The 13,630-nt window shown below is 37.0% G+C and overlaps 1 protein-coding gene across 2 annotated transcripts in view; it reads right to left on the minus strand.

Annotated features, from left to right (window-relative positions):
* LOC115212794 (baculoviral IAP repeat-containing protein 6) overlaps positions 1-13,630 on the minus strand; it is a 142,537-nt gene that overhangs the window by 97,843 nt on the left and 31,064 nt on the right. For both annotated transcript variants that reach the window (XM_029781493.2, XM_029781494.2), the window contains exon 2: positions 1,379-1,566. In XM_029781493.2, coding sequence (XP_029637353.1) covers positions 1,379-1,566 — 188 coding nt within the window. The remainder of the gene's footprint in view (positions 1-1,378; positions 1,567-13,630) is intronic.

The raw sequence follows: 13,630 nt of genomic DNA on the forward strand, positions 1-13,630 counted from the left end.
GTGCAAAGACTGGAAAGAAATAATACAAGTATACTCCACTGGACATATTCAAATAAATAGTAAATTTGGCAAGCTTCTTCTTCATCATCATCATCATCATCATTTAGCGTCCGTTTTCCATGCTAGCATGGGTTGGACGGTTCTACTGGGGTCTGTGAAGCCAGAAGGCTTCATCAGGCCCAGTCAAATCTGGCAGTGTTTCTACGGCTGGATGCCCTTCCTAACGCCAACCACTCCGTGAGTGTAGTGGGTGCTTTTTACGTGCCAGACAGAGCTGGCAAACGGCCATGAACGGATGGTGCTTTTTATGTGCCACCGGCACGAGGGCCAGGCAAGGCTGGCAACGGACACGAACGGATGGTGCTTTTTACGTGCCATCGGCACGAGGCCAGTCGGGGCGGTGCTGGCAACGGTCGCGAAACGGAAGGTTCTCTTACATGCCACCGGCACTGGTAACACATCTGCAATTTCCATTGATCGATTTCGATTCTGATCCTCACTTGCCTCAACGGGTCTTCACAAGTAGAGTTTTGTGTCCCAAGAAGGGAAGGTATGCATACGTAGGCTGGCTCCATCCCATGTAGAAGGCCACGGGTTATGGACTCACTTGTCCTGCCGGGTCTTCTCGCACACAGCACACTTCCAGAGGTCTCGGTCTCTAGTCATTTCCTCAGTGAGACCTAAAGTTCGAAGTTCGAAGCTTGATTATGATAATCCTGGTTGGTATGTTGCATGCTATACAATTACTCACTGCATGACAGATCATATACCATGATCAAATTGAAACACGATCCACCTGGCATGCTAAGCTTGTTTGTTCACCAACATTAAGTTATCTTTGTGTCATTAATTTGTTAATCAAAGAGTTAAGGATAATCAACAACTTAAGCCCCTTACTTCCTTTAGAGGACTACATATACATATAACACTTTTAGGATTTCATTATCATTTAACATCCACTTTTTGAATGCTTGCATGGGTCAGACAGAATTTGTTGAGGCAGATTTTCCACAGTCAGATGCTCTTTCTGTCACCAATCCCAACCTGTTTCAAAGCAAGCTAATATTCCCCCATGACCAGACTACTCTTTAAACTGAGATATTTGAAGCAACTAAATGGCTTTCCTACCACTAACCACTTAAGAGAAGAGTGGCTTAGATAAGCACTGGAGCTATATACATTGCTCCAAGAGTAGAACAACACGACTTTTGTTGTAAGATTTGAACTCCAGACCATTAAATAAGTAATCCAACAACTTGACCACTCTGTGGTTAAGTTGTTGGATAACAGAGTGTCTCAACTATTCAATACACTTTTAGCCGTAACAAAGAAATAAAAAAAAGGCCCAAAACATTATGAAAATCAAATAAAAACTCACTTCTGCCAACAATAACTCAACTTTGACTAGATCTTCTGTCTTGGATACTGGGGTCTGCAATGCAGTATCCAATAAGAGAACTCCATTTAGGTCTTTGCGTGCACATACAGATGTCCCTTCGCAAATAATCATGCGATCTTTTTCTTGTAAATACATACATTTCAGCTTGTTGGATTTCGTGTTTGTTGCTAGAAATAGAAAAGAGAAAAGAAATTCAAAAATATTATACAATACATGTCAAGTGCATGTTTAAACAATTCTTTAGATATTTTACCTTGAGCTTCAAAAGCTTACAGAGTACATATATTGTTTTTTTATGGTGTGGCTTATTAGTAAGAACTATAGCTCCAAAGAGCCATAGAAATATAACCAGCAGTGACAAGAAAACTTGAATAGTCTGTACTAGTTAAGAAGTCATTAGAAGCTAAGTTAAATGGATTATTAGGTCATCCCAATTAGCAACCAGTCTCTCCATTCAGTATGCTAATTATTACCCTTTTATAGATTCACAATATACAGAAAAAAGATGAATACTAATTGTTTTAAAACCAATTGAGAGAGAGCAGGGTATTAATAATGAGTAAAAATGTTTTCAATTGCAAACACAAATCAACAATTCATTTTTAAATTGCTGTTAAGCCCCAAGTCAGCTCTGAGTTGATCTAAGATAAGAAATGTGAATATTTTTCTGATAAAGTACATTTTTTTTTTTTCTTTTCTTTTTTTAAAACATTAGATGGCCCATTTGAGGAATACTTGACTTAGTCCTGACTAGAACATCTTATCACAGATCTGCTTTATCAGAGCTGAACTGGGGCAAAACAAGTGCACACAATCAATAGACATGCTAAAAAAATAGCTGTTGAGTTTCCTTCAAATCACAACTTACAATGTTAAAAGAGGACATTGGATTATGTAACCCTCAATACACTATGTCAGAAATATATAGAATTGTCATGGTTTGAACTAATACAACTGTGTATGTGTGTGCTGATCACTTGCAGGGAAGTTATGGAAGAAGGAGGCTCAGGAAGACATGGGACGAAGAATTGAAAGCTGATTTCAAAATGCTTGAGATATGTGGCACATTGCTGTACTTAAGAAGACCCCCGCACCCCACAACAGAATTGAGATTCTAAAACCAAGGTGCCATGTAAAAAGCACCAGCACACTCTGTAAAGTGCTTGGCATTAGGAAGGAAGGACAGCCAGCCACTGAAACTAAACTAAAACAGACTATTGAAGCTGGTGCAGCCCTTGGCCTTGTCAGTTCTTGTCAAGATGTCCAACCCATGCCAGCATGGAAAATGTTTTATATATATCCCTCTCTCTCTCTTTTGGAGAGGCACTGAGCAGCTATACGCACACATACACACACGGCAGTAACTTCCGCCTACCGAATTCAATCACAAAGCTCCGGTCGGCTCGGGGCTATAGTAGAAGACACCTGCCCAAAGTGCCATGCAGTGGGACTGAACCCAAAACCATGTAGTTAGGAAGCAAGCTCCCTAACCACACAGCCATGCCCGCGCCTATATATATATATATAAAGATAAAATTTACTTGGAAAAGGATGTGTGGCGTTCATATAATCATTCTCATTGTTTATCGTCCATCTTCCATGCATGCATGGGTAGGACAGTTGACAGGAGCCAGCCAAGTAGAAAAATGACCCTAGGCTATTGTGTGCTATTGTGTTTTGACAGGGATTTTACAGCTGGGTGCCCTACCTAACACTAACCACTCCACAGATAGACAGGCAGATACATTAGAACATTTATCCAACATTTTGACAAGGCATTACAAGCAAAGATGGATTTAAAATACACCAAATGGTAATCAATAGTACTACAAATGAAGGAGCTGATGACCTGCAAGAAATAGCAGCCAAATACCCCTCAAATTACACTACCCTTGTAAAGATCACATTATATAATGTAGTCTTAGAGACAGTCTATTTCAAAAACAGATGGGATTATCAATGCTAGAACATTAAGTGTGGTTCTACTCACCCAGGAGTAATCTGGGGCTAAACAACCAATACCATTATACAAGTCTTGTGGAAAGACAGTTGATCTCTTTATTCAAAGAGCAGAAAATGCATAATCACTTTATGACTACAACTCAAATAATCTTTATTAAAAATAAATGAACAAAAATTCTGTATAAATTAAGCCTAGAAATAAATTAGAATGCTCGAGTTAGTGTGTGTCCTTTTCTTTGCTCATTGATTGTACACCATATGTAGTAATTGTTTCACTGTCAACATATGCTCTCAAGCTTGCTTCCCAGCCACATGGTCTCAGGTTCAGTTCCACTGCATAGCACCTTGGTAAGTGTCTTCTATAGCCTCAGGCCGACCAAAGTTTTGTGAGCAGATTTGGTAGAAAGAAACAGAAAGAAGCCCTTGTGTATGTGTGTGTGTGTCTTCTGCCATCGGTTGACAACAGGTGCTGGTGTGTTTAAATCCCCATAACTTATCAGTTCAGCAAAAGATATCTATAGAATAAGCACCAGGCTAAAGAAAAACCAAGCACTAGGGTTGATTCATTCGACTAAAAATTCTGAGGAGGTGCCCCAGCATGGCCGCAGCCAAATCACTGAAACAAGTGAAAGGAAAGATAAAAGATAAACAAGTACAACACTGAAACACTTATATATTGATAGTTTCCCTTTCAGTGTCTTACCACACTACTAACCCAACCAATACCAAGAACTTCCTGCTAGTAATATATACAATTAGTATCTGTAGAATATTATATAAAAATAAACTAATTTTTCAGTTCATTTTATGAACAAAGCAAAAACACAAAAGTGAACTACAAAATAACTGACAACACCTTATGTATGACTAATGCTAAAATAAGGTTAGCTATACTTTAACGTTCTAGAAGTTTCGTGTTTACCAGTGCATTCATAGACCATATGTAACAAGATCAGGAAGTCACACAGCTGCTCAACTTATACTAAAAATAGCAATCAAATTTCCCACACATCATGTTTATTTTTTTGAGTCCGATGACCCTCATAAGACTGGTTACTGAGAGTCCATGAAGTAAAAGTGGCTGAGATCATCACATTCCCTCTCAGCAGGATACCAGTCCACTGCAGGGTTTAAGTCCAGCAATTTTGAATGAAGGGGACAAGTCAATTACATTGAGCCCAGTACTTGATAGGTACTTTATTGTATTGATCCCAAAGGGATGACAGTCCTCTTGGCAGGATATAAACTTGGGATTTTACATTCAGAAAAAAATGCCACTAAGCATTATGGTCAATGCCCACTTCCTGCCTTCCTATCACATTCCATTCTTCAAAAAGAGGAATAACTTACAGAACAAAGTGTCAAACTTGATATACAAAAATTTTCATACCCTCTCTTTTGTTCTATTATTTCAATGTTAATAAAACACTATTTTCTTTTTAAATGTACACAATGCTGTATGTGTGAAAATTGGAGTGCTCATCATACAGAATCCAAAATGTGTGTGTGTGTGAACGCGCAGGTGTAAGCATGCATGCACACTATCAAATTCTTCTAGAACACCTAAGAAACAGTTCATCATCATCATTTAACGTCCATTTTCCATGCTGGCATGGGTTGGACGGTTCAACTAGGGGGTTCTAGGAAGCTAGGAGGCTGCACCAAGCTCCAATCTGATCTGGCAGTGTTTTCTACAGCTGGATGCCCTTCCTAATGCCAACTATTCCAAGAGTGTAGTGGGTGCTTTTTACGTGCCACCAACACAGGGGCCAGCATCAACCACATCTGGATGGTGCTTTTACGGGCCACCGGCTTGGGAGCCAGTCAAGGTAGTAATGGCATCAGCCACATTCGGATGGCACTTTTCACATGCCACCAGCACAAGAGCCAGTCGGGGCAAGGGGGCTGGCATTGACTGCATTTGGATGGTGCTTTTTACATGTCACTGGCATGGAGAGCCAGGCAGGCGGCACTGGCATCATCCACAACTACAATTTCCATTTAATTGTGGTCTGATTTGATTTTGATGTACTTGACTCAATAGGTCTCCTCAAGCACTGCATGTTGCCCAACAATCCAAAAGGTACTTTTGAGTGGGCTGGTTATGCGATACTGGCATAGTTTGCAACTAAATCAGGTCTCAATTGCTACCATTTAGATATAACCACATTAAGTTGAAAGTTTATTTTGTCTTTCACAGCCAGAGCTGATTTTATCTTTTACACAAAAGTTTCCTCTATTTAAACTTAATTTGTTTAGCATCTGTAAACAGATGCCATGACTAAAGGCAGCAAACTGGGCGAAACGCTTAGCGGTATTTCGTCTAGCGTTATGTTCTGAGTTCAAACTCTGCAGTGGTCAACTTTGCCTTTCATCCTTTTGGGGTTGATTAAATAAGTACCAGTTGCGCACTGGGGTCAATGTAATTGATTGATACCCTTTGTCTGTCCTTGTTTGTCCCCTCTATGTTTAGCACCCTGTGGGCAATAAGGAAATAAATTACTAAAGTATGTTTTAATGCTGTAAGCAGTGGGAAAACTGTAGAATTGACCAGTGTTTCATTTGCCAGTATTACAAAATCAAACTCCTTATAGTTTTACATTAAAATCATTTTTGAACTTCTAAATCTATTCATGGACTGCTTGACTGACTTTGCAGATACTGCTTGCTTGCTCTCTCTCACTACAGGTATCTTCAACACCCTTTTTGTAGTCTTCAGGTATTTGTCCTTCTGCTGTTCTTTTCATTATAGTTGCTAATACATGAAGTGTCTTATTTAAAAAAATAAAAAAGTCAATGTTTGTGAGATTGGATATATGTGTGTGTGTGTATGCATGCATGCATGTATGTATGGGTGTGGATGTCTATGTATGTATATCCATATGAGCTTTATATAATTGCAAAGCAATGGATCCATATATTGATAGCCAAAGAATATGTTTGACTAGATCACCATTTCTCAAATGTAACCCAGTTGTATATGGTGTCAAAAACTCACATCTTATTAAAAAAAACATTTGTTGGGCAGGAAGGTGATAGGCACATTGTGCCATCCAGTTCAACACCCTCACCATGGTCCATTGTGTACCTTTAGCAGAGTTAGCTCTATCTCAAACATTCAGACTATGTTCCCATTTAGGAGTTATGACTTCAAAATGCACCAACACTACATTTCCATAGATGCCACAAAATAAAACTAAACTTCTCTCTTCTCCACTACCTGTGGACCTATCCAAACTAGACACCACACATGACTTCTTACAAACACACAAACTACACATCTTATTAATCTCAGAGACAAATCTCCCCACACCAATCTATAGTCTGTGTCATCAAGGCGACAATTTCCTATCAAATTTCTTTCTGAAAAGTGGTATCTGCACATAAACTCTCTACTATCTCTGCCTCTTGCCTCTCTCACCTTGTTATTCGCAATAAAAACTTCCAGTTATTCTATTTCAAAGTCTCACCCACCCCACTGATCCAACGACAACTATGTAACCATACTCCTTCCTGCATAAAGGACATTTACCTCACCTTATTTATCACTAAAATCATCATTCTTGGTGGCTCCAATGTTCACAATTTATGCCTTTCACTCTCACCCATACTCATGCTGCTGGTGCAGGAAACAAATCTTTCACAATCTCCAACTGTTCACATCAACAAGTTTTATTCTCTATACACATGAGCTAATAATCTCAAAAACTTTGATGAAAGCAGTATTGTTGTTCATAACATCTGCCAAGCTGCCAGCTGTGTCTCATATGAAAACTGATAAAACTTCCTCCATATGGGTTCCATCCTTCTTTCGTCTGTTAGATTAATGGTTTGTCAAATCACACTAATGTGGGAGGTACTTATGATGGGGGTCTCTAAGGCCCAGGCTATAAATTGAAGGTCCCAAAGTGTAGTTTTCGTTTCCCACACTCTTCCTTCATGACATCAACTACTCCTGGTTGTCACCAACAACACTCACTTCTATGCAGATGATATGTTTCCCTTCCTTCCTCTCTATTTCCCACTCTCAAACATGATCTACATGCAACCAGACACCCTGGGCCAAATCTGCACAGACTATGAACAGAAACTGGAAAAACAATCTACAATGGGGTCATACCAATTACATCTCATTCAACAGAAAGAAAAAAAACATCAAAAGAAATGTTACCACACCTAACACTCCTCAACTATGCAACTACAATCCTTCTGAATTCTTCAAATGTCTAGGCTTCGTTATCACTGACAATCTCTTTTGGTGAACATACATCCTTAAACATGTCTCAAAGACTGGCATTTCTCATCCAAGCCAGAAAATACTTCATTCCTCTGAAACAACAACTACTCTCTACAAAGCTCAGGTGAGACATATCAAAATACTGCTTCCATCTCTGTCACACCAGTAAACAACCTAGATAGCATCCAGGGAAAAAAAAACCCCACTTAGATGACAGGAAGGAAGTCAATTTACAAACACACTACAACCTTTGGATCCCACAGGTGTATTGTCTCCTCTCTCTACCTCTACTACAATGGCATCTGTTCCTTGGAGATGGCTGGTTTCATGCCACCTCTACTCCCACATTTGTTTTCCATCATTATCCATTTTGCCCTCACTCCCAAAGACCCACACTAACCAATACACTCAGTTCTTTGTTCCCAGAACATTGGCCCTTTCAAATACATTCATTACATATCTTTCCTGAAGATGCGGAAACTGAGTGTTATGGCATTTATTTCATTAGTTTCAGTGGGTTTCAAAAGCTCAGAAACAGTTCCTTCTTCCAGACCAAACAGATAATTAAAAAAAAGTGGGGGAAGTTTTATTTTCATACATTTTTATTTACATGTAGCTAAGTGAGATTATCTGCCTAGGGAAACAACAGCTTCACAATATGGTCTTAGAATAAGCTGTAAAAATAAGTAAGAAAAAATGCAAGAGAATTGGAATATAAGAAAATCAGCTATTGAATAAGATGGCTGATAGAAAATGTTGAAATACATCTGGGAAAAATTGAGAATAGTACAGAATGCACATTTTTATGTACATAAATGGCTATCTTTGTGCACAGTATTGCTACTTACTGAAACCTAACAGAAACACAACTACAATCAAACCAGTAATTGAAACTTAATTTTTACATATCCTACCTTTACCTTTACAGTAACTAATAGTGACTGGTCTAACAACAAACAAAAACAAAGAAAGAGGTAAAGATGAATTCTGTTGTCAAACAACTATGGACACCAGGCAAATAAACTGAAAGATGTATGGTTTATGAATATTAAAATCTTTGTACAAGCATTTGATTTTTTAAAAATCAATGTCATAAATATAAAAGAAAGGTGCAGTTAACTGTATCAACTGAGTACACTCTGGATACCTGTTGCATTAAACCAAACAGTGGACGAAAAAGTTGATCCAGGTAATAAACTCAAAACAAAGAGAGATGGAACCAAATTACCCTAGTCACATAGTCCTGACTGGTTCAGGTGACACCACAGCCTTCTCAAAAATAATTCGTAACATAGCTTACAAGGTTACAATTTTTTAGCAAGCAGAAGGTTGAGTGGAGGGAGGACTTATTTATGTCAGCCTCATCATTTGACTGGTACTTATTTCATCAATATTTCATTGACCCTGGAAGAATGAAAAGCAAAGCTGGTCCTAACAAGATTTCAATTTAGTAAAGGGATATAACAAAATACTCCAAGACATTTTGCCTGTCACTTTACCAATCCTACCATTCACCACACTTTTTCAATAAAATCAAAACAATACCTTGGTGTCTTCCAGAAATTTCTGTCTACTGGCATCTTTCCCAGTACCCCCACTCCTTCCCATTAGGCATTACCTTCTAACGTAATTTGTCATTTCCTGTTTAGTTTGAAACAAAAAACAATAGTCTTCAGAAAGCTGAATAATCTTGGCAGCACAAACAATTTTAAACCAATTTTCTTACTAATTAACCATTAACAATTTCCTCGATGTCTTAATTGACTTCCATCAAGCTTGTTAGTGATTTTACAAAGAAAATTGAAATTATTCTTAAACAATAAAATTTCTGTTACATATTTCACAATAATTGTCTTTATGTCAATAAAATGATAATGGTGATGGTGGTTGTTAAGTAGTTTCAGTAAGTTCTGGTGGAGCTGCTGAAAAATGTTATCCTTATGGAAAACAATAGCTCAGTAAGTGTTAAGATATTGAATGCAAAGACCATCAAAAATGTTGGCACAATATATATGTAAGGTGAGGATAAAATTACTAATATTTCATTTTCCATTAAGTACAAAAGATAGCTCTGCATACATTTCAGTTATATTGTGACACCATTGACAAAGCAGTTTCACCATACTTGCTCAAGCAATAATGTTGAAGCAATTAATTAAATAACTTAGTTCTAGCCTTAATCAAGTCATGTTTACCAAGGGACATATCCAAATATATAGGATTTTTATTTTAAGCCTTCCTTACTATATATTTCTGGTTAGGTGTTTAGTTCCAGGTCAGCCTTTATCTTGCAAACCTATGATCAAAAGCATTCTAAAGAGAAACCCTGTCTTTTGTTTCTGTTATATCCTTATGGATAAACAAATACACTGCAATAGTGTAATGACAATATAATCGAAATAAATGGCAGTAACCACATGTAAACATGTAACGTAACAATAATCTTTTAAGAACCAACAATCCAACATGCTAACTCGAACTGTGCACTCCAACTTTGAACTAGTAACACATGAACTGTGGAACTAGCATGGTGATTTTATTACAACCACAGGGGTTAAACAAAGAGAGGACAATATACAGGACAAATAGGGGTTGGGGACTTGCCGGATGAGATTCCATATAGTGAATAAAAACATAATCGAAAATGAAAGAATGAATGGATGTGGAATGGGTTTGACCCCACCAACCACATTCCTGCATTGAACCATTTTTTTTCCCCTTTTCCCCCTGCTTAATTAGGTGCTTACATACCCAACATTTGGACTACTTTCTTTCACTTACTCAGATCGCTACTATTTATATGTAGTAGTCCAGTTCATTCTCGTCAGGGGGGCATCAAACTCTCACACAACATCTCCCCTTTTGAGATTTCATGTTCCAAAGGAATAAAGAATTTTTTTTTATTTATATATATATATATATTTAGTATCTCTTTTTCTTGGGCATTATCTCAAGGTGTTTGGTCTGCTTTCTTTTTCTAAAGCTGGTTCTACAGGACTCTACTACTTTTGGTACCAGTACATCAAATATTTCACAGAATACTTCCATAGGAATTTCTTTCTGATCTTGGGTATGTCTCTTCTTTAGTTGGTTTATATGTCTCATGTTCACCCTGTGACCCTTTAATTAGATATGTCACACCTCCAATTTTTCTGATAACAAGGCCATCTTCCCAGTCTTCTTTACCATTTCTTTCTATAGGTTTTGAAATGCACTTTATCACTTATCTTTTTTTTTTTCTCTGGTAACAGCTTATCAAAAATGGATTTTATTCTTGTGAACATCAATTCTACAGGAGACTTCCCTGAATTTGTACTTGGATTGGGGGTCACTGTATATTCCTATGAAAGTTGTGTTTTGTTGTTACTTAATTCATTCCTCAAAATGTGATATTGATACATGTTTTGCCCATGAAATGTAATTTATTGCCCATTACACCAAGTGCTATTGTTGTTGTTTTACATAATCTCGGTTTACCAATTTTTTTTAAGTATCCACATTTATAATTGAGATGTCATTACCTGTCTCTAACTGTAATTTTGTATTCACATCTTTTATCCTTTACGTGCACAAATTTTTCTTGCTTTTCCATTGTAATCACTCTCCGCTGAAAACACCTTAGAACTTTTTGTGTTTGAGCCTCGTAGTCCTGTTCTACAATGAGAACTCCTGTGCCCCAGCTTCTGACAACTATTGCACTTTTTGTTTTTAAACAGACAATCCTTTCACATCATGTTTAAGATATACCATAGTCTGACATTCTTCTACAATGGTCTGTAGAGATAAATCCTGGTTCGCTTGCTGCATTTTTGAGAGAATCCTTGCCCGAATTTCTCTATCTTCAGGTGTTATAAGTCCTTACACAACGACGTGATTTGGACATATCCTGAGTTTGAAATTTTCGCACATATGGTAAGCTACTCCGGTGTAGGTGATAAAATCCTCTTCCTCATTTTTAGTTAAGTTCCAATACTCCATTCTGGTGTTGAATGACGAACTTCTTTCACAAAAAGTTTTTAAAAGCAGTTCCATGATTTCTTGGAAACCAATCTCACTCACTTTTTGGGCAGAATACAGGTACAGTAACACTCATGTTCAGCAAGAGCTACCTTGCATAGTAAAAGCATTACTTTCTGCTCCTTCAACCAGGACTTACACTCGTTAAAAATTCTCTCATTTCTTCTATAATACATGGGAAACAATACCCTCCTCTGGATTATACATAAGTTCAGAAATTGCATTAGCCACGCCATCTGGCGTAAACAAGCTTACTAGATTTTTGGACTTCGACAACTGTAACTCAGTTGTTGTTGTTGTTGTTGTTGTTGTTGTAGTAGTAGTATTTGTTTTTGCAACTCCTGTGGTTGTTCTTGTTGCTGTACGACTGTGGCTAATAGGTTTTCCATGATGCAGAAATTGTCAAATAACCCATGAGAGTTTCGAATGATTCTTGTTACCAGATGTTATATCCTTATGGATAAACGAATACACTACAACAGTGTAATAATATAATTGAAACAAACAGTAGTAACCACACAAAACGTGGCCACAATCTTTTAAGAACTAACAATCCAACTGTGAGCTTTGAACTCCCAACTTTGAACCATCAACACACGAACTGTGAAACTAGCATGAACTACCTCACTCAGACCACTACTACTTATATGTAGGAGTCCAGTCCATTCTTGCCAGGGGGGCATCATACTCTCGCACAATAGTTTTCTAGGCATAGTATACCTCAGACTACATTATATTTATTATGTTCTTTAACCTTTTCACAGTGAAATTAAATTTCATGATTATTCCAGTAATGATGTTAAATATCTACCAAAAATTAAATTGGAATTTTCTGAAATTCATGCTGCCTCAACAAATTTGAGACATTTCAATAGAAAATAGTTTCAAACAGTTTTCTGTAGTTGAGAGTAATGAAATCTGGAGGGTTAAGATGACAGGATGTGTTTTGAGAAAAATTTGGATGCTATTCTAGCAGCTCAGGCATCCATGTAAAGGATACCAATGCATTTCAATTATTTCTCAATTAAATAAAAATCTGAGAAATTTAATACAATAGCTTTATATCTTTATATCTTAGTATGGACACTGAGTAGCTGTCAACCAAATGAAATCTCATGTTCATGTCTTCATGTTGTAGTGAGATTTTGATCAAAATTTTAAATTGAAATATTGAAATTTATTTTAATTATCATAAATATGATTGGCACAATTTCCACATGCAGAGCCAATTCACCAATTCCACCATAAGAATTTGTTAGTGTTTATCTCCATTAGTTAAGGAAATAAGCCTATTAGGAATAAAATAATTGATATAATGGACTGACATTTAATACAGGTTGCCTCTGTATTTTCAGCTCTTAACCAGTCAGGAGAAGGAAGAGGTGTGGCACTGATAATTTTATTTTAGACTAATATGTAACATTTAGAGGAGTGGAGAATAAGCTGTGGTATTCAAGCTTTTCCAAGACTTAGCAATATAGGTAAAAGAGTTCTGGAAAAACAAGTTCCAGATTGTACACATATGCTAATTAAGTCACCCAAAAATCCGTACAATAAACACACAATCAAAAGAATTAGCCTTTACTTAGGTTATTGAAGTAGTGTATAAAAATACCTTTAGAATTTTAATATTATTTCACAAGACAAGGCTTGCATCAGACTTATTTAACCATTTAGCATTTAAATTAGCCACATAAAGTCCAAATATTCTACCAGCTAGACCCAAACTTTCACACCTATCCTACAATGCCATTCTAAAAATATACAATCACATCATTGAAATCTCAAAGCTATGAGATAATGCATCATTATTTCAAAACAATATAAAAAAGCATTATATTTGACAGAGTAAACTGAATGTTAAAGGGTGAATACCACAGAAGTTGTTTCCATAATATACATGATGGCTGCTACTGAGAGCCAATATAAGTAGACTTGCTGGAAGTGTTCTACATCATTCAACGTCATGTAAGAAGATATCAACAATACTCAATATTCTAGGCAAATCTAATAAT

The sequence above is a fragment of the Octopus sinensis genome, linkage group LG6, assembly GCF_006345805.1.
Source record: "Octopus sinensis linkage group LG6, ASM634580v1, whole genome shotgun sequence".
NCBI classification, from domain to species: domain Eukaryota; kingdom Metazoa; phylum Mollusca; class Cephalopoda; order Octopoda; family Octopodidae; genus Octopus; species Octopus sinensis.